The sequence below is a fragment of the Sus scrofa genome, chromosome 5 (assembly GCF_054392235.1).
Source record: "Sus scrofa isolate SSC_HxYL_T2T_F1_AM1 chromosome 5, Sscrofa_HxYL_maternal_Yorkshire_Landrace_v2.0, whole genome shotgun sequence".
Lineage (NCBI taxonomy): Eukaryota > Metazoa > Chordata > Mammalia > Artiodactyla > Suidae > Sus > Sus scrofa.
In genome coordinates, this window is record NC_139387.1 from 82250296 (window position 1) to 82272974 (window position 22679).

The 22679-nt window shown below is 36.0% G+C and overlaps 1 protein-coding gene across 13 annotated transcripts in view; it reads left to right on the forward strand.

Moving 5' to 3' along the window:
* The window catches only part of TMEM117 (transmembrane protein 117), a 567603-nt gene that overhangs the window by 301515 nt on the left and 243409 nt on the right, over positions 1 to 22679 (forward strand). For all 13 annotated transcript variants that reach the window (XR_014804026.1, XR_014804025.1, XR_014804024.1 and 10 more), the window contains one exon: positions 16102 to 16199. Coding sequence is in view for 10 of the 13 variants with exons in the window: in XM_021092567.2 (XP_020948226.1) it covers positions 16102 to 16199 (98 nt within the window). In the remaining 3 variants the exon portion in view is untranslated. The remainder of the gene's footprint in view (positions 1 to 16101; positions 16200 to 22679) is intronic.

Here is a 22679-nt window from a genome sequence, read left to right on the forward strand (position 1 = left end):
AACCACCCCTTCCAACACAAAACACCTTGACCATATGTGTCTATTTTCAAATCAAACAAACAGATAATAGTAGCAATCTTTTCAAAACCATAGTCTCTTTTTAGGAAAATAAAGAATATCATTAGAGACCAAAAATAAAATGCAACTTAAACCCAGACAGGTAGAGAGAGGGACAGTGACTGGTCTGAAGGCATCTGCTGGTCGTTAGTGACTTAGAGCTTCTGTTTTTATAGTCCTGTGAGGACAGGAAGACAAAACTAAGCGCCCAGATGAGATATGTCATCAAATCAGGAACAGTCAACAAAAAGCCAGGCACCCTGAGAACTGCACTCTCAGTGAAAATGTTAACTTGTAAAAATTTGTGCTAAATAGAGAAACACCTTAGAAACTTCGTTGTCCTGTCATGGGTTCTGAAGAGAGGAGAAATTGAAGTCTCCCCCAAGAGTTTATAACCATAAACTGTTACCCACATAGGACGATGGCCCAAATTTGTACTACTTGAAGAGCTAAAAACCATACTCTAAGAATTTTTTTCTGATCTTTAAAAAAATTTTTATTGAAGTGTATAGTTGATTTATACTGTTGTGTTAATTTCTTCAGTACAGCAAAGTGATTCAGTTATACGTACATATATATATTCTGTTCTATTGTGGTTTAAAAAATATTTTGTTCCATTGTGGTTTATCATAGGACACTGAATATCGTTCTCTGTACTATACAGCAGGACCTTATTGTTTATCCATCCTATATATAATAGCTTACATCTGCTAATCCCAACTTCCCACTCTACCCCTCCCCAACCTTCTCCCCTCCCCCTTGGCAACCACGAGTCTGTTCTTGTCTGTGAGTCTGTGTCTGTTTTGTAGATAGGTTCATTTGTGTCATATTTTAGATTCCACATATAAGTGATATCATATGGTATTTGTCTTTCTCTTTCTGAATTACTTCACTTAGTATAATCCAGTTGCATCCATGTTGCTGCAAAATGCATTGTTTTGTTCTTTTTATGGCTGAGTAGTATTCCATTATAGATATGTATCACATCTTTTTTTAAAACTTGATTTACAGTGTTGTGTCAATTTCTGATGTACAGCAAAGTGACCCAGTCATACACATATATACACATTCTTTTTCTATATTATCTGCCATCATGTTCTACTACAAAGGATTGGATATAAGAATTTATTTTAATGTGATCTTGGGTTGGAAGTTTTTTGGGCTCTTCACAACCAGGCCTGGATTCTCTCCAAGGGAACACATTAACAAATCTGTCCTTAAAATTCCTCCATAAATAAAATGCCAATAAACATGAATGTATAATCAAAATTTATGAAACATGCAAAAAACAAGTATCATGAGTAATAGCAGTAAAGACAACTAGCAGAATCAGACCCACACAGATTTTAGTTTTCAGAATTTTCTATATAGAACATAATATCATATTTTCAAATAATATATTCACATAAATAAAGAGAAATTTGGAAATAAAACTAAAGAATGAAAGACTGGGTCATTTGAAAATGACCCAAATTGAACTTTTAGGAATAAAAATATATAATTATTGAAATGAAAATTTTAGTTGTTGGGTTAAAGAGCACAGATTAAGACAAAAATAACTATTAAAGTATAAAATGCATCTTTTTTCCATAATGAGGTACAGAGAAATAGAAAATATTTATAAGAAGGTAAAAGACATGACGTGAGATGTTTTTATGCGCATCTGTCAAAATTCCAGAAAATGGAAACAGAGAATGGGGTGAAGCAATATTTGAAGGGAAAAAAGGCTTAGATTTTCCCTATTGGTTGAAACGCATGAACTTTCAGCTTCCAGAATCACAATAAAATCAAAATAGAAAAAAAAAATCATACCTAGACAAGTGAGAGTGAAACTACATATGATCAAAGGAAAAATAACCTTAAAAGTAACAGAAGAACAAGTTACCTGTAAAGAAATGACAGATTGATGATTTCTAACCAGCAACAAAGGAGGCCAGGAGAATAATCCCTTCCATGTGTTAAAGGAAAATTATCTCAGAACAGTATACACTGCAAAAACTCTTTTGTAATAACAACAGCAAAGTACAAATTTTCAGAAAAAGTAAAGCAAAATTTATCTTTACAAGCCCTCACTAAAGAAACTCCTCAAGGCAACATTACAATTAAGATACAAGAAAAATGATCTTAAAAAGGTAGCCTGAGATGCTAGAAGGGTTTTATGGGCCAAAAAATGTTTAGTATCCTTTTACATATAAGCAAAAAAATGACTATGTGAAAAATTAACCATAATGACTTATTTGTTAGAAATAAGCTATTGGTAGTAAAAGCCAGATGGAACTAAAATTCTGGAAAATTTGCATACAAGTTGGAAAGGAGTGATCAGAGCTGAATCCCTATAAGTTCTTTGAGTTGTTTGGGAGTCAAGTGGTGATATTGATTAACTAGACTTTATTAATTTATGTATACAGAGTAAAACTTCTAGGGCAAATTCCTAGCAAAATAGAAATAAATAATATAGCCTCTAAACAACAGAGAAGAAAGAAATGAAATACAAATAAAGGCACTGTCTGAAAGAAGGCAAAAATGAAGGGAAAAAGTTGAAGCAATAGGGGATATTAAATTAAGTAGTAGAAATTAATTATATTAGTAGGCACAATTAATGTAACTTTCTTGTTAAAGGACAAAGATGGACAGACTAGTTTAAAGTAATTCCAAACTATAAGCTGTGTATTAGTTTTCTGTTGCCGTGTAACAAGTTGTCAGCTGGAGATAGGTTCCAGCAGCCAGCAAAGAAGCAATTCAGAGCTGAGTACATGCTTAAGCAAAGCAATAAGGCAAAGCTTATCAAGGAGAGTAAGCTTGCATGAAAATGCAATCAGGCTCACCAGATAAAACGGGTACTGTGCGATGTAAGGTAAAAGTTGCTTTTATTTGTTGTCCATTCTGGGTCTCTAGGTGTTGCTTCTCCCTTATGGGCCATTTAGTCCTTCCCAGACATGGCGGTCCCGGACTTTCTTTATAAAATACAAGATTATAATTTTGGTTACTTCTTATAGGGATAGACAGGATAATTTTACTGAGGATAAGTACACAGAAGGAATAAAAGTCTTTGTTTTTATTCTGTGTTTTCAAGGTAGGTAGTAGGAACATGCAGTTCAATTTATTTGTTTTCTTTATGCCTTAATACATTATATGCTCTGTGATATATATACCGTTTTTAATAATTAGAATGAAAGTATCTTGAATATGTAGCTATTTGTGATATAGTAAAAAACAACAGAAAATGGCTTAATTAAAGCATACTTTCTAGGTTTCATTTTTAAAAATGAAATATGTTATGTTACCTGTATTTGAAATGAAAATACTTAGTTTTATTTTTAGATACCTAATGCTGAAATAATCTTATTGCAAAGATACACAGTTAAGTCGTTGCTTTTGAACTGTGAGCTTGCTATTACATCACCCAAACATTTAGTCTGTAGTATTATAACTATATCTGTCTTCAGGCAACAATAGAGCATAGAAATAATGCTTGCTTGAACATGTTACTTGGTGGTTGTCTTACTTGATAGTCTCTCAAATTCTGAAAACAGAACGAAGGTGGTTATATTAGATGGTTGATTTAGCAGCCTTTTCTTGGACTTACTGTTTACTCACAGTAGGAATGTCAAGCCATTTGAACTTCTTTTCAACTCAGTGGCCTATAAATTTGAATCTGTCACCTTACAGAGTTGAGGAAAACTTTTTGATAAACGTTATGATACATAGTAGTACTGGGTGTGGGAGACCGAGCCAGCTCCATTGGTTCTGTCATTAGAGCTAGCTTGTGTAAGGTATTTCATTCAGAAACTGGGATGCTGAGATCCTTAAAATGAGATTGATTGTCCCTTTGAGGAGATGTTGGCTCTTTCTGTGTTCCAAGGGCTCCTTCGTGAATAATGGTTCTTAGAATCACAATTCTGAAGGCATCCTTTATTTGCCTTTCTTTGGACCCTCCACTCATATGTACAGTAACAAAACCATCATATTTTGCATACTTAGTACAATGAATTTCTCTAGTAACCATCACTTATTCTATGTTAACAAAACAGAGAAGGTGTAGATACTGAAAACCACTTATTCTTTCAAGCCACAAAACAAAAATAAATGCTTAACCATGTAGTGTCGAGCTATTGTCATTTGATAATTTAGCCACTCATAGGAATAACATGTCAGAAGATGGTGCAAATATTTTTCTGTTGGCTTCTTGCTCAGCAAAACCGATAATAATTCTCATTCTTTCCATTTATTATAAATTATAATTCAGTGTGGTAGAGAGCAAATTGTACTGGGGCACATCGTATTTATTTTGCATTTGTTAACACACTATTTGAAAGTCTGCAGACCTTGCCTGAGAAGGTACTTTTAGATTGTGTATATTTCTGTATTCAGATGATTCAGGTATCTTTTTCTAAATGCTTCTATATTCTGAGACATGCCCAATTTCCTTACTTAATAATAAAACAGTCTATGACTCATTGTAAATCAGTAGGGATCCAGCAATAAGGTGCAATACATCACAAAAGCAGTGCAGGCTATCATTGGAGATAATAAGCAGGTGCATTAATATTCATGCTTTATGAAATCCTGGTTGTGCTTCTAAAAAGCTGTAGAATACATTCCAGGTTTAATGTTCACCAGTAGATGTTTGCCAGTGATTTTATGATATTTCTTATAGCAATTCATTGAAGGCAACACTAAGAAATTTCATCTGTGGTTTCCATTTGCTTAATTGTATACTCAGCTAATGTTCCTTGGCGAGTATGCATAATCCTTTCTGGTTGGACCTTGGCTCTTTCTTTGTCTCAGTTGGAAGTGCTGTTATGTAAGACTGATTTGTGTGTGTGTGTGTATGTGTGTGTGTGCGTGTGTGCACGCGGTGTGTGTGGTGGGGTCAGGTAGCAGTGAATGGGGAAAACTGCATACATGGTCCTGTACAGTACAGTATTTCCCTAGTGTCAAAGAAATGCTTTTAGACTTCAATTCCATATAGAGTTTCCATAACAGGGAGAATAAGAAAATAATGTTAAGCTATAAGGGATGCGAAGATATCAATAAAACAGGACTACCATATAAGGGATGCATAGGCTGGTCACTGTCCAACTCCAGGCCACCACACAGCATCCCCTAGTGTTGTACAATGTATTAGCACCGCAAATAAAGCATATGAAAATGTGCTACTGTTGGATCAAGTTTGGGGTGGGTAGATGCAAACCATTACATTTAGAATGGGTAAGCAGTGAGGTCCTGCTGTATAGCACAGGGAACTATATCCAATCATTTGTAATAGAACATGATAGAAGATAATATGAGAAAAGAATGTATACATATATATGACTGGGTCACTTTACTGTATAGCAGACCTTGACAGAACACTGTAAATCAACTAAACTTTAAAAATTAAAAAATAAAAAAATTAAGATCTGGGAAGATTACTTAACAAAACAAGACAAAATAAAATAGGTGGTCGATATGTATCCTTATGTATTTCATCTATAAATAAATTTATAATGGACTACATATATTATTCATATGCATAATGTGAATAGCATATACCTCTTCTTCTTTGAAATTATATTTGATTCTTTATTTTTTCAGGAGTTAATAAAGACCTTTTCTACTGCTTTTGGAATCTTAACTTTATAACTCCTGTGTTTTCCTACTCTTCCAAGCCATGAAGAGGCAGGGCTCAGAGAAAAGGAATATCCTCCCCTCCATGTATCACTACTCCTCCCACCAACTACTCCTACCACCTCTTTTTTGTTTTTCTTTTTTTAGGGCTGCACCCACAGCATGTGGAGGTTCCCAGGCTAGGGGTCGAATAGGAGCTGTAGCTGCCGGCGACACCACAGCCACCACAATGCCAGATCCAAGCCACGTCTGCGACCTACACTGCAGTTCACAGCGTCACCGGATCCTTAACTGACTGAGCGAGGCCAGGGATAGAACCTGTGTCCTAAGGGGTGCTGGTCAGATTTGTTTCTACTGAGCCACAATGGGAACTCCATTACCACCTCTTTTAGCATCATCCTCAACACTAATTACTGCAGAGGCTTTAAATAGAGAATACTAAAAAGGCCCCTTGGACTGCACTGTTTATCCTAGCTTTCCCCACTTCCATGCTCCTTTGGATCCCCTTTTGCTTACCCATTCATCCATGTATCCTTTTATTCATTCATTCCATAAATGTTTACTGAGACCCGATAGTATATGAGATACAGTGCTAAAGGATGGGGACAGAGTGTGAACAGAGCATACAAAATCTCTGCATTCATGGAGCTTATATTTTGGCAGTGAGTAAGTTTGCAGGGTTAATTCAACCTCTTTAAATTTTTTTGTATTTTACTGGCTCCGTTGACATTCAGGGCATGGTTACTAGAGTTGGGATCTTTTAGTTTCTCCCTATTTTATATGAAGAATTTAAATCAAATCAGCTTTTGTATTTATATATTAGCCTTTGATGTGTGGAGCTAAAGTTTCAAGAATACACCAAAATTTCTGGAGTTCCCTGGTGGCCTAGTAGTTAAGGGTCCAGTGTTGTCACTGCTCTGGTGCAGGTTTGATTCCTGGCCTGGGAACTTCTGCATGCCATGGGTACAGCCAAAATAATAATAATAATAATAATAATAATAATAATAATAATGATAGTAATACATTGATGTGTCCTTGATATGATCTCTTAGAAGTATCTCATTTGAAGCCTTTTGCACTACTGTTTGGTGATGAAAAAATATGTTGGTATCAGAAGGTGCCAAGAATCCATAATGAAAAGTTAGGATCTCAAAGATCTGAAAAACAATTCACACACAAGTACCCCTCTGTTTGTGATGTCAAGTTTGTTATTGCTGTGACCACTTGATTGAAGTTGGATGGACCCTCTTCTCCCAAATTTGTTCAAATGTTGACCATGGTAATGTCACACTTGCACCAACGGGGTATGAAATGATTTCTTTCTCACCTAGTAAAGGTTCTCAGAGAGCATGGTGGCTCCCAAGCAGATCCAAACATGGCTTGAAGGAGTTGGGAAAAGAGACTGACTTGGGGTTTTTATGGGGGATCAAGGGTGAGGGTTCCTGCATGTGGTTGCGACTTTTACTGATGCCAAAGGAAGGAGATCTTTGGTTTTCTCATCAGCTTTCCCAGATGTGGGGCAAAAGAACAGTGAGTGGTGAAGCTTAAAAATAGTCAGCAAACATAAAAAAAGGACCTACACTCCTCACTATAATGTTGATGATGTTGGGAGGATTTGCGGATAGATGGCTGCAGTATGAACAAGGACTTGTACATCAATCTGCTCAGAAGCAAAGAAGTAAAACGAACAGTTTAAAGAAATACTGGAGCCTTGCTTACCATCTTTTCCTCCTCTCCAGTTTGAGTGTTGACATTTCCTGGTGTGTGATCAATGACTTGTTACGATCAGGTTATTTGTAATGATAAGCAGTCTCTCCTCTTGGCTTGGGAATGTGAAGATTCACATATTTTTATGTTGGCGTTGGCTACTGGCAAATCAGTGTATCCTGAACCATCAGTCTTTGGGCAGCTAAAGCCCTCAAAACTAAAGTCTGCTATTATACATTAAAGAAACTTTGTGACTTCCTATCCCTGAATGAACCACTATAGGGAATTTCAAAGCATATGCCAAAATGTGGGTTTGCTTAGTGTTGAAAACTAGGCACTAGTTGCTTACTCATGCTTATTAGGAAGTGCCATATACTGGCTTATAATTTCATCTAAAGAATGTTTCTACAATTAATGTGTACCTGTTATATGCCTCAATAAAATCTAAATAAAAGTGACATCAATAAAGTCAAGAAAAGAATATTATAGCTATATAGCAACTTTACTAATAGTCTCAATTGATTTTCTTAATTGGACAGGGAACTAAAAAGCAAATAACAAAAACAAATGTTGGTCATAGTAACAATCATACAGGGACCTTTATCCAAGTGTTTGAAAAGTAATTGTAGAAATTCATGAAAATCATCCATTGCTGATGATATATTTTTCTCTACATTTCATGAGATGAGAGATACTGTTGAACTGGGAAACCATTAGCACTGTTATCTTTAAAAGATGAAAATTATAAATGGTCTTACAGGATACTTATCACGCCATTGACTAAAACTTTTCAGATTTCACTTATGTAATAATTATAGGTGGTCAGATAACCTAATTAAATTTTTATATTCTACATAAGCTGAATATAAAGCAAAACTATTTTTTAAAATAATATCTCAGAAAATCTGAAACTGCCTCATGTTCAAATTCTTAAAAAAATCTCATATTATGTTTAAATGTTTTATTTTGAGTAAAGTTTTATTTGGTAAAGACATTAAATTAAAACAATGTTAAATAAAAGCTAGCTTTGAATATTATTTACGTCATCTGACGGATACCATTAAAACAAAGAAACAACTATATCATAGACATAGTAATTATTTTTGGTGGTATGACCTCAAAATTGCCAAAAATACATGTCATTGTAAACAAGCCTTTTATTAATCACTTTAAATAGAAATATAGTATTTTCATTTTAAAATAAGAATATTTGGGCAATGAACTAAAAGAATGTGGAGTACGAGCATCAAGAGATTATAATAAACAACCCATTCAAAAAATGTGCAGAAGATCCGAATAGGAATTTCTCCAAAGAAGACAGACAGATGGCAAAACAAAAAAACATGAAAAGATGCTCAACATCACCACTTATTGGAGAAATGCAAATAAGAACTATAATGAGGTACTACCCCACACCAGTCAGAATGATAATTGTCAAAAAGTTTACCAAAAAATAAATGCTAGAGAGGGTCTAGAGAAAAGGAACACTTCTACACTGTTGGTAGGAATGCAAATTGGTGCAACTACTATGGAGGACAGTATGGAGGTTCCTTATAAAAGTAAATATAGAATTACCAAATAATCCAGCAATCCCATTCCTGGGTATATATCTGGAGGAAAAACATAATTTGAAAGGATACATGCCCCATTGTTCATCACAGCACTGTTTACAATAGCCAAGACAAGGAAGCAACCTAAATGTCCATCAATAGATGAATGGATAAAGAGGATGTGGTACATATGTGCAATGGAATATTACTCAGCCAGAAAAAAAGAATGGAATAATGCCATTTGGAGCAACATGGATGAACCTAGAGATTATCATGTAAGGGAAGTAAGTCAGAGAAAGACAAATATCATATGATGTCATTTATATGTGGAATCTAACAAAGATGATAACAAGAACTTATTTATAAAATAAAAACCCACAGATTTCAAAACCAAACTTCAGGTTACCATGGGGGAAACCACTGGGAGAGGGAAGAATTGGGAAGATGGAAATAACATATATACACTGACATATAGAATGGATAATTAACAAGAATTTACTGTATAGCATAGGGAAATCTACTCAGTAACTTGTAATAACCTATATGGGAAAAAAGAATGGATATATGTATGTGTGTAACTGATTCGCTTGGCTGTACATCTAAAACTAATACAACATTGGAAATCAACTATAATAAAATTAAAAACAACACAACACAACACAACAAAACAAAACATCCCTTTCTCTTAAATAAGACTAGATCGCATTTCTAAATCAGAAGCATGATTTCGGGGGAAAGTTGTCAAATACAGTGATGATTAACTATGTTTCAAGACAATGCTAGGAGGAGATATGGTGACTCCTGATCTGAGGCAGAGTTGGCAAAGGACCGTTCTCCCAAGTACGTGGCCCTCCCTAAAAGGCCTGGAGGAGTGGGGTTGGGGTGTTCTGATTGCAAGTAGGCACTGCCACCCCTCTGCATGAGCCTTTTGCAGAAATGAGTCCAAAAAAACTCACATCATTCAGATGGCAATCCATTACAAGGAACCTGGGTGAGAATTTGTCAATAAAGAAAAAAAAGAAGGAAAATTACAAGAAAATCCAATAAAGGATGAAGAACCCTCTACCAGAGAAATGATACCGGAAACCGGGGGAAAAGTGTGATAAAGAATCCCAGTGAACTGAAAAAAAAAAAAAAAAAAAAAAAAAAAATCAAATCATTGTCTTTTTTGTGTGGGGGGGTGAATTATTTGTTTATTTTTTTAATGATTTTTATTTTTTCTTTTTTTTTTGTTTTTCATTTTTTGTCTTTTTGCTATTTCTTGGGCCGCTCCCACGGCATATGGAGGTTCCCAGGCTAGGGGTCCAATCAGAGCTGTAGCCACCGGCCTACACCAGAGCCACAGCAACACGGGATCCGAGCCGCGTCTGCAACCTACACCACAGCTCATGGCAACGCCGGATCGTTAACCCACTGAGCAAGGGCAGGGACCGAACCCGCAACCTCATGGTTCCTAGTCGGATTCGTTAACCACTGCGCCACCACGGGAACTCCTGTTTTTTCCATTATAGTTAGTTTACAGTGTTCTGTCAATTTCTACTATCCAGCAAAGTGACCCAGTCACACATGTACCTACATTTTTCTCACATTATCCTCCATCATGTTCCCTCATGAGTGACTAGAAATCACTGTCTTTAAAAAATAAGACTTCAAAGCAATGATACAAGAATTTAGAGAGGATGGTGTGAAATAATAAAATAGAATACAAGAGATGATAGGCTCAGGAAAGAAATGCAGAAGAGAAAAAATTAGATAAATAAAGGTTAAATTGGAACCTCCACCAATATTAATTGACACACCCAAAATCATGGTAAGGTATATGACTGAGAGAGTGAAATTCAACGTTAAAAATAGGCGTAGACATAGATGTGAGAAAAACCAACATCTACATAATTGTTTCTCTAAAAAATGGAACTAAAAAAATGAATAAGTAAAGCAGTATTTAAGTATTCCTAAAAGATTTATCAGAATAAAGACTTGAATCTTTTGACTGCAAGGGTGAATTGGGCCTAGAAAAGTGACAAACAGTCAATAAACTTGGCAAAATTATTACACTAAACTCTACTCAATATTCCATAATAACCTGACAAAGAATGGATAATTTAATAATTTAAAAAAGAATGGATATATGCATATGCATAACTGAGTCACTTTACTGTTTACCCCCAAGTAATACAACATTGTAAATCAACTATACTCCAGTACAAAGTGAAAATTAAATTTAAAAAAGAATACTGTGGACATTCAAGCAATAAAGACCAATTTACCTGTAAAAGATGGAAAAAAATTTCAGGATCCAGTTTGCGGATATTTCTCCTTGGCATCACTCAACAGTGTTAAGAACGTAAAGTGATGTGTTCAATTCTAAGGAAGAAAAATGTGATTCAGCACCTTTGTACCCAGCCTAATTGTTTGTCGAGTATAAAGAAAATAAACAATTTGGTTGTTGGCTGCATTGTTCTCATGACCCTTCCCTAAGAATGTAGTGGAGAAATAAGTTCGGGCGTTGGAATAGTGGAAAGACTCCAGCAGGAATACTGGAAAAATATCATTGAGTCAATGTTGTTACAGAACGAAGATGAAAAGAAACGCATGACTTCTGTTTATAGACCAGAGCATAGAGTACTCCCAAGCCGTAACAACATAGAAATAATATATAATGTAAGAAAGTATAATATTTTGGTTTTCTTATTTTTATAGATCGAGGGAAGATATCATTTAAAGATGATAAATAAGGATCTAAAGTACTCAAAAGAGTCAGAAAGTTAATAGGAAAAATAAGTTCAATAGGGTGCTGGAGGAGGAAAAGGCAGAGGGAGAAGAAACAGAAAGATAACTTTGTCAATGCTCAGATTAGGGAGTAAATAAAATTGAAAGAAATAGTAAATACATCTATTAAATAAAGTTTAATTATAAAGATAATCGGAAAAAATTAGAAACCTTTTTAGAAAATTTTATTGGAGTAGAGTTGACTTACAATGTTGTAGTATTTTCAGGGGTACAGCAAAGTGAATCAAATATACATATACATATATCCATTCTTGTTCAGATTATTTTCTGATATAGATTATTACAGAGTATCGAGTAATTTCCCTATGCTATACAGCAAACCTTTTATATTTCAGTAGAATGCACATAAAAATGTAGCCTAGAAGACTGAAAAAAATTATTTAAATAGCTTTGCATGTACTGATATATTATGATGTTCAAGCTATATAATTAAGTTGAGAAAAGTTGCAAAATTATATGCGTTTGTTCATTATTTCTGAACATGTGCTTGTGTATTAATAGAATAGCACTTACATCTTTTAAATGATCAATTCCGGAGCCATGACAGGAACTCTGGATGCCACAGGTGTGGCCCTAAAAAGAACTCCCCCCCCCCCAAAAAAAAAGTACATCCAAGAAGTGATCCATGAAGCTCTAAAGCAAATGTAAGGTATTGCTGATGTCATTGTTCACTTCCTGCTGTCCTTGACTTCCACACCATGCAGGCTCAAAGCACAGAAGAGCAAAGTTTTCCCTTAGATGCCTGCAGAGATTCCTTGCTTTTACAAACATTTACTGACTTTTAAATCTCAATCTATATGTTCTTGCTCAGATTGCACAATACTCAAACCCTAAAATAAGTGGATATTCTACTCAGAAAGACTCCTGACAAGGCATAATGTGATAGGAGCCTAAGGAAGTGCTGGGTTTTATACAAAGATCCAGTAGAGAGGAAAGGAGAAGGGAATGGTTGTGGAAGGGTTAAACTGATGTCTCCCAGTTTAGAAGCAAAGACTTGCAATTTCAAATGCTAATAGTCTTCCTGGGAGAGAAGAGTCAACAAGTGTTGTGTTGTATTTATGCTACACAGCAACCTTGTTGCAGTGTCCTCAATCTTCCCCCTGCCCCGCCCCGCTTCCTGCATCTTTTCCCACAAAGACTATCCTTGACCAACAACCAGAAATGAATTTGATTTCTCTAATACAAAAGGTAATTGGATTTTTCTTTATTGAATGCATCCCTTTAATCACTGTCTCTGCTTCTGCCAATTTAGCTGCAAGTGACCTGACATTGATCTGATGATATGACTTAAAGAGTTGGAGCTGGAGGTGAAAAAGACCAGCTGTCTAGCATCAGAAAAAAATGTTTTTGCTTCCTCTTGCTATCTTCCTAAGAAAATCCTTTATCCTTGAATGTCATTTTTACAAAACATGCTGCTGTAATAATTGGTCATATACCAGCAGATTGCCTCCTAGAAAATATAATAAGTATTTCTCAGAAAGTGCCCTGGAGAAAACATCGAAAATTGAATAAAATCTACTCAGTAATCATTCCGTTCCTTGAAAATATTTATTACCATTCAGGCTCTTTTTGAAACAGGATAAATATTGCTGAAGAGAACTAATTAAATCTTTTACAAAACTGGTGAAACGTGAACTATCTATTTAAGTATTATTTACTTAACCTTGAGGTTTTGTAAAAATAAAATTTGACAAAGGAATTGTTATTCAAGAAGGTTATTATGGGGCAGTGGGTGAAATTGTTGTATTTGGCAGAATAGCAATTCTTTCCTCAAAGGGAGTTATAGAATTCTTTTTATGCCTAGGAATGTATGGAATTTAAATTTCTCTGATTTGGGTTTTACTCATTTACCAGTAGCAGTGTAACTCACTTGATTCGTGGTTAATTTTTATTCTACCATATTCCCTCTGTTCATTCTGCTAAAGATCATGAATCTTTTTTTTTTTGATTGAAGATACAATCTATGGGCATTAGTCTGAGAGTAAATAAAATCTTGTAAAGGATCACAAAGAAAAAAAATAGATGAGAACATCATCGATAAATACGTTTCCTTTTAAAAGTGAAACAAGTGGGTTTTTTTCCCTTTTGAAATCTTAATATTGGTTGCATTCACAGTTACCAAAGTCATTAACCATATAAAGAAATTAACTGAGAGTTTATATTAAAAACACTTAGGATTGTTGAACTGAAGATTCAGTGTAAAGCCACATCACATAAAGTTAGTGCAGCCCTAACTTAGAAAGAGCTGGCGTAAATCCACAGTGTTACCCAGTGAAGGTCAATGGCTTTTCTTAAGTTCTTATGAACCAAAAGAAGCATGGGTGTTCTCTTTATGAAATGATGTTCAGAGAGAATACAAAGAATTAAGACTGAATATTTCCCGGGGACTGGGTTCCTCACCCTCTCTTCTGATTGCGTCCGAAGTGAGCATGTGAAGCTCTGACATGCCAGTGAATGTTTCTAGAGACCATCTCCCTGATGCTGTGTGTAGCACAAGAAGTCAGGCTTGCTTGAGAATTGATGTGCCTTCCATGGAACAATCCGTACTTTTAAAGGGGTCACTGATCCAAAAGACCCCCCACCCAATCAGACACTTTACCATGAATGCTTAAATCTCACCCTTTCCAGTCAGGCATTTATTGCAAGTTTTACTTAAATGTAATAATAACACTTTAAAGAGAGCAAAAGAGAAGTATATTTGAATGGATGATGAAAATTCTTCCATACTCAATTCAGCATTTCTGTCTATAATATTTTCTTAATTTTGAATGTCTTTTGTTTGTTTGAATTCGAACATTATCAGTTAAATATATAATTAATGAAATAATATTCTCTCTTGAAGGGAGTGTAGATTTTTCTGGGAAAAAGAAATTGTGCTTTTGCACGTGTGTGTGCATGTGTGTACACATACACAAACACATTTTCTTTTATTTGAAGAGGGAAATTCGTTCCCCATTCCCACTGGATTTTTAAAAATGCTTTTATAGTTATGTTATTTATTTATGATTATTTTGAATATTTGCTGAATATATTAATATAAGATGTGGCCAATGAACAGTTTACTTTGTGGATGCATTTTTTGTGCTTTTTTAAAATGGAAGTATAGTTGATTTACAGTATTAGTTTCAGGTGTACAACATAATGGGTTGGCATTTTATAGGTTCTACTCTATTTAATGTTATTATAAAATATTGGCTATATTCCCTGTGTTGTACAATATATCCTTGTAGCTTATTTATTTTGTACCTGGGGATTTGTACCTCTTAATCCTTTACCTTGATCTTGCTGTTAATGCATTTTTAAAAACAAGCATTTATATGAGTTCATTTTATCCTATCTTCTTTGAGCAAGTATTTTGAAGTCTTTTCATAAAAGATTCTCTAGAAAGGATGCAAAGATAAATCTTCACTTTCAAGAATTTTAAAGCTTAGAGAACAAATGTACATAAGTAAGGAAATGTACATAATGTAGGGAAAATGTACCTAAGTAAGGAAAGTAGAATGCAGAAAGGAATATAAGACATGAGAAGGATGGATGGAGAACTGCAGTTGGAGGAAGCAGGGAAGACCTGGCAGTGGTCGTGTGACTTTACCCAAAGCCTCAAAACAGCAGAGTCTGTGCACATGAGAAAAAGAGAACATTTTTGGAAGAATGCTAGAAAATTAGAATAAATATGCAATAAAAAGGGTTCAAGTTGGTGCACACAGCCTTGAAGGGAAAAGTGGAAAGAAAGGAAGGTAATATTTTGACGAGTGACATTGGGTGAAGATCGAGACACATCAGCAGATATTTGGATTTTAGAGTTTCTGATGTAGACAAAAGGAATATGTCATTTTATTTATTGCATTATGTTATTTCTATGGAGAAGTTAATAGTATCTTAAAGATGCCTCCTTCTATAAGGTTATGTTGATTGATGTTTTTAAAAGAATATCACTATTTGCTCTATGGAGTGAGCTAAAATATGCTCATTGTTATGTAAAGTCAAATGAATTAATAAAATTTTTAACAGAAGGAAGTATATTCTTCTAATTTTAATATCTGCATATATTATTTTTTTCTCTTTTTAGGGCTGCACCTGTGGCATATGGAAGTTCCTGGGCTGGGGTCAGGTTGGGGCTGCAGCTGCCAGCCTATGCGGCCTGAGCCACAGCCATGGCAACACCGGATGCTGAGCCCACTGAGCAAGGCCAGGGATCCAACCGGCATTCTCATGGAGACATTGTCGGGTTCAATAACCCACTGAGCCACAACTGGAACTCCTCTGCATATATTCCAGTGATAAAATAGATACATATTTTATTCTTAGCCAAATGTGCATTAATGTGTATTAAAATCTGAATGGAAGATTTCTGAAAGTACTAAATAAGTTTCTTTCATTGCTTCAGGTCACCGATATGATGCTTCAGGACAAACCCTATCCTGACTGGGGAAAATCTGCAAGAGCTTTCTGGAAGAAGGGAAATGTGAGGATCATTTTATTCTGGTAAGAGATTGTTTCACTTATTGACATGTCTTGCCTCATTCACAAAGTGCTTGAGTTGAACGTAGTTTTCTTTAGATATAGAGGATTCTATCTAGAGAGGCACTTCCAGTGGACATTGTGCTCCATGAGCATGATTAACATTGTTCTAATTATTTTATGAATTAATTTCAACTTATGCATTGTCGTAGCTACATATTTATAAGACGTACATTCACTAATACAATAGAGCAAATAAGATTTCACCAGAGGGATGTAGGTTTTTGATTCAGCAAAAATAAGCTATAATTTTCATCAATAAAATCTGATATAAAAATATCTCCAGTAAATACTGAATTTCCAGTATATCTGACAGGATATAATTTTGCTTTGTAGAAATCATACAGAGAGGGAACCTTTTTACAGATCACATCTGGCTCATTGGCACTTCTTTACGTAATTTCCTTTGGCTCCTCTGCCTTATCATTGGGATTAAAAAACAACCCATGTCTCACAGAGCTTTGTTTTTATGTAGTGTCAACATTATTTATGTGTATTTGAACACTTTTAGACAAAAATGACAGGAAAATAGAGACAGCAATAAGGGCGCTTCCACCAGGCTGTGTGATACTGTCCAAATGCAGTGATACAACTTGATGTATGAAAAGTTATGTCCACTGGCGCTCAGAAGCCTGGCAACAGTTGATAACTTGCACTTCATAAATTGCATTCTGTTCACCTGCCTTTCAAAACAAAAATAAAATCCGTTGATTCTTAGATTTAATTCTGAGGCTTAATTTTTTTTTTTCATGTACAAGCCACAAAAAAATCATGGTCACGCAGTACTTAGGGGAAAATAGACACTCTAAGCTATCTTTGTGCTTTTGCATTATCACTAAATATTGCTAGAGATTCATGGCCTTTGGAACTCAATTATTAGCAGGTAAACAAAAGTAGATTTTTCAATAATGTTGTAAAATGAATATGATTCCGTACATGTTTATTCACACCTTGTTTCTGAGTCAAGTGTGGCCTTTATGCTTTTTTTCTTTTCTTTGGCTGTGCGTGCAGCATGGGGAAGTTCCAGGGGTTATGGACTGGCACCCATGCCACAACAGCAACCTAAGCCACTGAAGTGATAACACTAGATCCTTAACCTGCTGAGCCACCAGGGAAACTCCTGGTGTGCCTATTTATGGTGTGTTTAACCTTCATGTTTTTCCAGTTTATAAACTCTCCATGTAGCTTGTCTAAATAAAATATAATACTTACAGCAAGTATTTATTGAAGGTATATTTTGCTCTAGGCACTGTGCTAAGTACTTAACATTCTATGTATTTATTCATTTAAGCCTGACAAGGTACAGTTATTATAAGCATAGGACTCTGACTCCAGAGCCCCAGTTCTTATAATGCTAGGATTGTCTCTAGGATACATTGAAGTGCAAATTCAAAATGATTATCCTTAATCCTTTTTTAGGTAATGGTGCTAAATAAGGATGTGAGATTCTGGGGAATCAGTCCACCCTATAAAATTACGTCCAGCAGTTTTACGAACCACATTTTAGGAGTTCCCTGGTGGCCTAGCAGATTGAGGATCCTGCATTGTCAATTCTGTGTCTGGAGTTACTGCTATGGCACAGGTTTGATCCCTGGCCTGGCAACTTGCATATGCTGTAGGTGAAGCCAAAAAAAAAAAAAATCATATTTTAAAAGGAGATTTTCTCCGATATGAAAGGTATTTATGGATTATCTCTCCTATAAAAATATGAATTTACTATGTTTACAGATATTTTGTATTATTTAATGTATCTTCACGGCAGCCCATTGATTATCGTTCAGTGTGGTCAGTTACCAAGGTCACGTGTATATTAGTTGCAAAGGTGAGTCATGTATATCTGAATGCCCCCATTATAATCATTAGCTGCTTTTAATTGCAATTAATGGTTTCAGAGGAAAGGAATCTATACTATATTTTTCCATAATCATCTTAGTACATTTTCCTTAAACATTATTAAATATGTCCATCAAATCTATGTATTACCAGTCTTTTTATATAAATGGGTTTGCTTTTGACATATGTGATAACACAGCCCCCATGGATAATCTGAAGCATATTTTGAATGTTATAAAATAATTTAATTAGTCACTGACACATAGTAATATTCTTGAATGGAGAGCAAACTAAACACTAAAGAAAATAAACATTTATTCTTGTAGCCATTGTTTCTTTAAAATTATTGATTATTAATATTTTTAGAGATGATTTTTCATTGTATATTGCGAAAGTAGTATTTCAAATCATGGAGAGCATAAAACATCTGGAGGAAAAAAAATTTTTTTGGCTGTGTCTGTGGCATACAAAAGTTCATGGGCCCAGGATTGAACCTGTGCCACTGCAGGACCAGAGGAGCCACAGTGCCAGATCCTTAACCCACTGCACCAACAGGGGAACTTCTGGAGGAAAATTGAAATGCCACTTTGAACGTATTTTTTCCTATTTTATCCATTACATATAGTTAGATTATCTCGACAATAGTATTCATGGTTTTTAAAAAAGAAAAAATCTGATACAAACAGTTGAAGATGGAAATTATGTGGCAAGCAAAGAAATCTCCCTTTTTGTTCATATTTTTTCAGATAAAAGGGATTTAGCAAGTATAAAGGGCATTTTTTTTTTTAGCTCTAGGAGATAAAAATACAGAAATCATTGGCAGGGTTTTAAATGAAAGGAAAGATAGAATTTACATACTACATGTCACCCACTCAAAAAGAGGTATTTTCTTTTGGTTTTGCCCTAGTTAAGGAGAGAGAGATTCATGTGAAAAATCTGTGGTGGAGACAGAATTTTTCAAAGGCCCTTAAAAGTTGCAGTATGATTATGTGCCACAGTTTAAACCATACAACATGCAATTTTGTTCTAGTAAACTTACCTTTTACCTAGGCGTAGGTGCTTTAACTCACAAATCCCTGTCAGAAACTATTTCTTTTGCAATTCTGTGGCTGAGTCCTTCCTTGATTCTTAGTGATAGATGTCTCTGCATTGGAGAGAATGATACCTATTTCCTTTAGTAATTGTGTGAAGATGAGTCTGCTGTAGCACAAGGGTCTTTATGCCTAGGAGGAGATGAAATTGTGGTTGATTTGAAAACACTAAATGAGAAAGGGCAGACTATTTCTAGAACTTCCTTTCTAAAGCCCTGTTCCCAGCCCTTATATTAATTTTAAAAATAAAAACAATTTAAGAATCTAAATCCTAGGTTAATGCCATACACTGTTCTATTTTCCAGAGGGACTATCAAAACCCATTTTCACTCACCTGTGCCTGAAGTAAATGTATACATAAACATAGAAAGAAAACAAATTATAGGATATTTATGTTAGCTCCTATATCGCTGCTTTCTTTACTCTCTAGAGACACAATTTGCATGCTTTTGAGGGCGTGCATTTGCATTTAGGGATGATATTTCTCAAAGACTTAACTTTTTTTTTCTTTTTTTAGGGCTGCAGCTGCAGCATATGGAAGTTACCAGACTGGGGATGGAATCGGAGCTACATCTGCTGGCCTGCGCCACAGCCACAGCAACACCAGGTACGAGCTGTGTCTGTGACCTACACCCCACAGTGCATGGCAATGCTGGATCCCCAACCCACTGAGCAAGGCCAGGGATTGAACCTGCATCCTCATGGATAGCAGTCGGGTTTATTTCTGCTGAGCCACAGTGGGAACGCTCAAGGCTTAACTTTTTCTTTTTTTAACAAATAAGGGAAGGCACTCTTCTGTGTATAGTAGAGGAACTGGCAGAAAAAGGGAATGGGAGAGCTGGTGGTCACTGGGGCTTCAAGGATACTTCAGGGTCTTTCCTTGGACACACATAAGAGAAGTGCACTTTTTTGCCCCCTCTGATCACATGACTTGCTTTGAATGTTCGAAATATAAGTGAAAGAGGCATGTGTCACCTCTAGGTAGAAGCCCTTTATTTGCCCATGAGAAGCACTGAAGGGGGCTCCTTTCTTGATAGTAGGTATGGAAATTTGTGACTAGCTGGAGGCTTTGTCATGCAGGTTCCCTGAGTGACCTGAATAATCCCAGCTTCCTTAACAACACACAGGACATAAAATGCGAGAGAGGCACCAGCCTTTGCAAATGTTAAGCCACTGAGATTTGGGGGTTGCTTGATCCTGCTACATAAACCAGCCTATCCTGGCGTCTACAGACACTGATCCCTAGAAGTGGAGTGCCGACACAACAGAAAGCTAACAATTTTGTCTAAAGGGTCAGACAGCAAATGGCAAGAAGACTAATGGCGAAGGCTGGAAAGATGGTAATACATGTGTTACAAAGCATTTGATAAAAACCGTGGTCTGTGATGACTCAGATTCTTGGAACTTGGAAAACACAGTGCATTGTTGTATGCATCTGTGTACAGCTGTCCACTTCCATTCCATTCTATTGCATAGAGAAGATTATCTTTTGCTTTTTCTTTCTTGGATGATTAGTATCTTTATAACTTTAAAAAGTACTTTATCTAGTGCTCTAGGGGTTCGAGTGGGCATCTCTTGATCATGATTATCTTTATTGTTGACTGAGGAACAAATGTAGCTGCTGCTGGTTTTCCTGCTTTGACCATCGTGGTTATTATTCAAGTCTAACAAGGCTGTTTAACTTTGACCAGACGAGAGCTAATCAAGAAATGATTAATGTCTTAATATATATGTGTGGGAGAGTAACACGATCATAATAACAATGAAATGTAATAAAGTAATAAAAAAAGACCTGAGAATCAGGGAAAAGGTCAGTCAGAAGGGTTTTAGTAATAACTCTACTAACAGCCAACTGTATGGCTGCTCTGAGTTTCCATTATCCTTTCTGCAAAAGCAATGTGTTTTGTTATTCTGTGTGATCCTTTTCAGCTCTGCAGTGCTATTTTCTATTTAAGATTAAAGTGTTGGAGAGGGAATAATCCTTTATGCTTGGCTCCAGAGGGCAGAATACAGACTGCTGTATTCTGAATGTTAGTGTCCCTTCAAAATTCCTATACTGATTTTTTTTTTTTTTTTGGCTGCACTAGTGACACATGGAAGTTCCTGATCCAGGGATGGAATCTGAGCTGCAGCTGTTATCTACACCACAGCTGCAACAATGCCAGACCCTTAACCCGCTGCACTACACTGGGAACTCCAAAATTTCTATGTTGAAATCTTAATACTCTATGGAATGGTATTAAGCAGGGGGGCCTTTGAGAGGTGCTTAGGTCATGCATGGCAGTGGAGTCTTCAGAAATGGGATAGTGCCTTTATTAAAAAAAGGCCCCAGAGAAACTCCTAGCCCTTGCCACCATGTGAGGACACAACAAGAAAGTGCTGGCTATGAATTAGGAAGGAGCCCCTCACCAAATATAACTATGCTGGTGCCTTCATCTCGAACTTCCCACCTCTAGAACTGTGAGAAACAAATTTCTGATGTTTATAAGCCACCCAGTGTGTGATACTTTGTCATTGCAGCCCAGGTGGACTAGTGAGTGTAAGTCACGTGGAAGCAGATTTAGATACGTGTATGAAAGAATTCCCTAATAATGAGAGCCGCCGAGTAAGCCTACTTGGTGAACTTCTGAATTCCCCATCAGTGGAAGTAGTCCTGCCAAGGATACATAATCTTTCAGGGATGCTGTGTAGGATGAGAAAAAAAAGTAAATCACTTCAAATTTTCATCACCCTTGAAGATTCCATGACTCTACATTTTTAACTGGAAAAGGATTGCATATTGTTTTATAATATAGAGGTTACTAATTATAATTTAATATGTTCTGTATAGTTCTATCATCATTATGAGCAAAAATTTTACATTAGACAATAATTCATGCACAGTTCCAAGGGCAACAAGAATATGCAGAATTCCTTGCCTCACTTCCCAAAGGATAAATTAGCCCATATCTTTTTTCTGGATGAATTTTGTCTTTTTGCCTTCTGCTTTCCTTCCATTTCACTATGTCTTTATGCGGTTATGTGTCTTTAATTAAAAGCTGCATCCATGAGAAAAAGCAGAACCCAAATCATATAACTGTACCTGTTGAATAAGTTACCTACATTTTTTTCTTTTTCTTTTTGGTCTTTTTAGGGCTGCAGCTGTGGCATAAGGAAGTTTCCAGGCTAGGGGTAGAATCAGAGCTGCAGCTGCCATCCTACACCACAGCCACAGCAACACCAGATCCGAGCTGCGCTTGTGACCTACACCACAGCTCATGGCAAAAATGAATCCTTAACCCACTGAGCAGAGCCAGGGATTGAACCCACATACTCATGGATACTAGTCTGGTTCTTTACCACTGATCCACAGCAGGAACTCCAATTTTCTTCTTCTTTTTTTTCATGTTTGACCATCCCTTGGCATATGGAGCTCCCAGACCAGGGATCAGGTCGGTGGCACAGTCTCAACCTAAGCCACAGCTGCAGCAGTGCTGGATCTTTTAACCCACTATGTGTGACCAGGGATTGAACCTGAGTC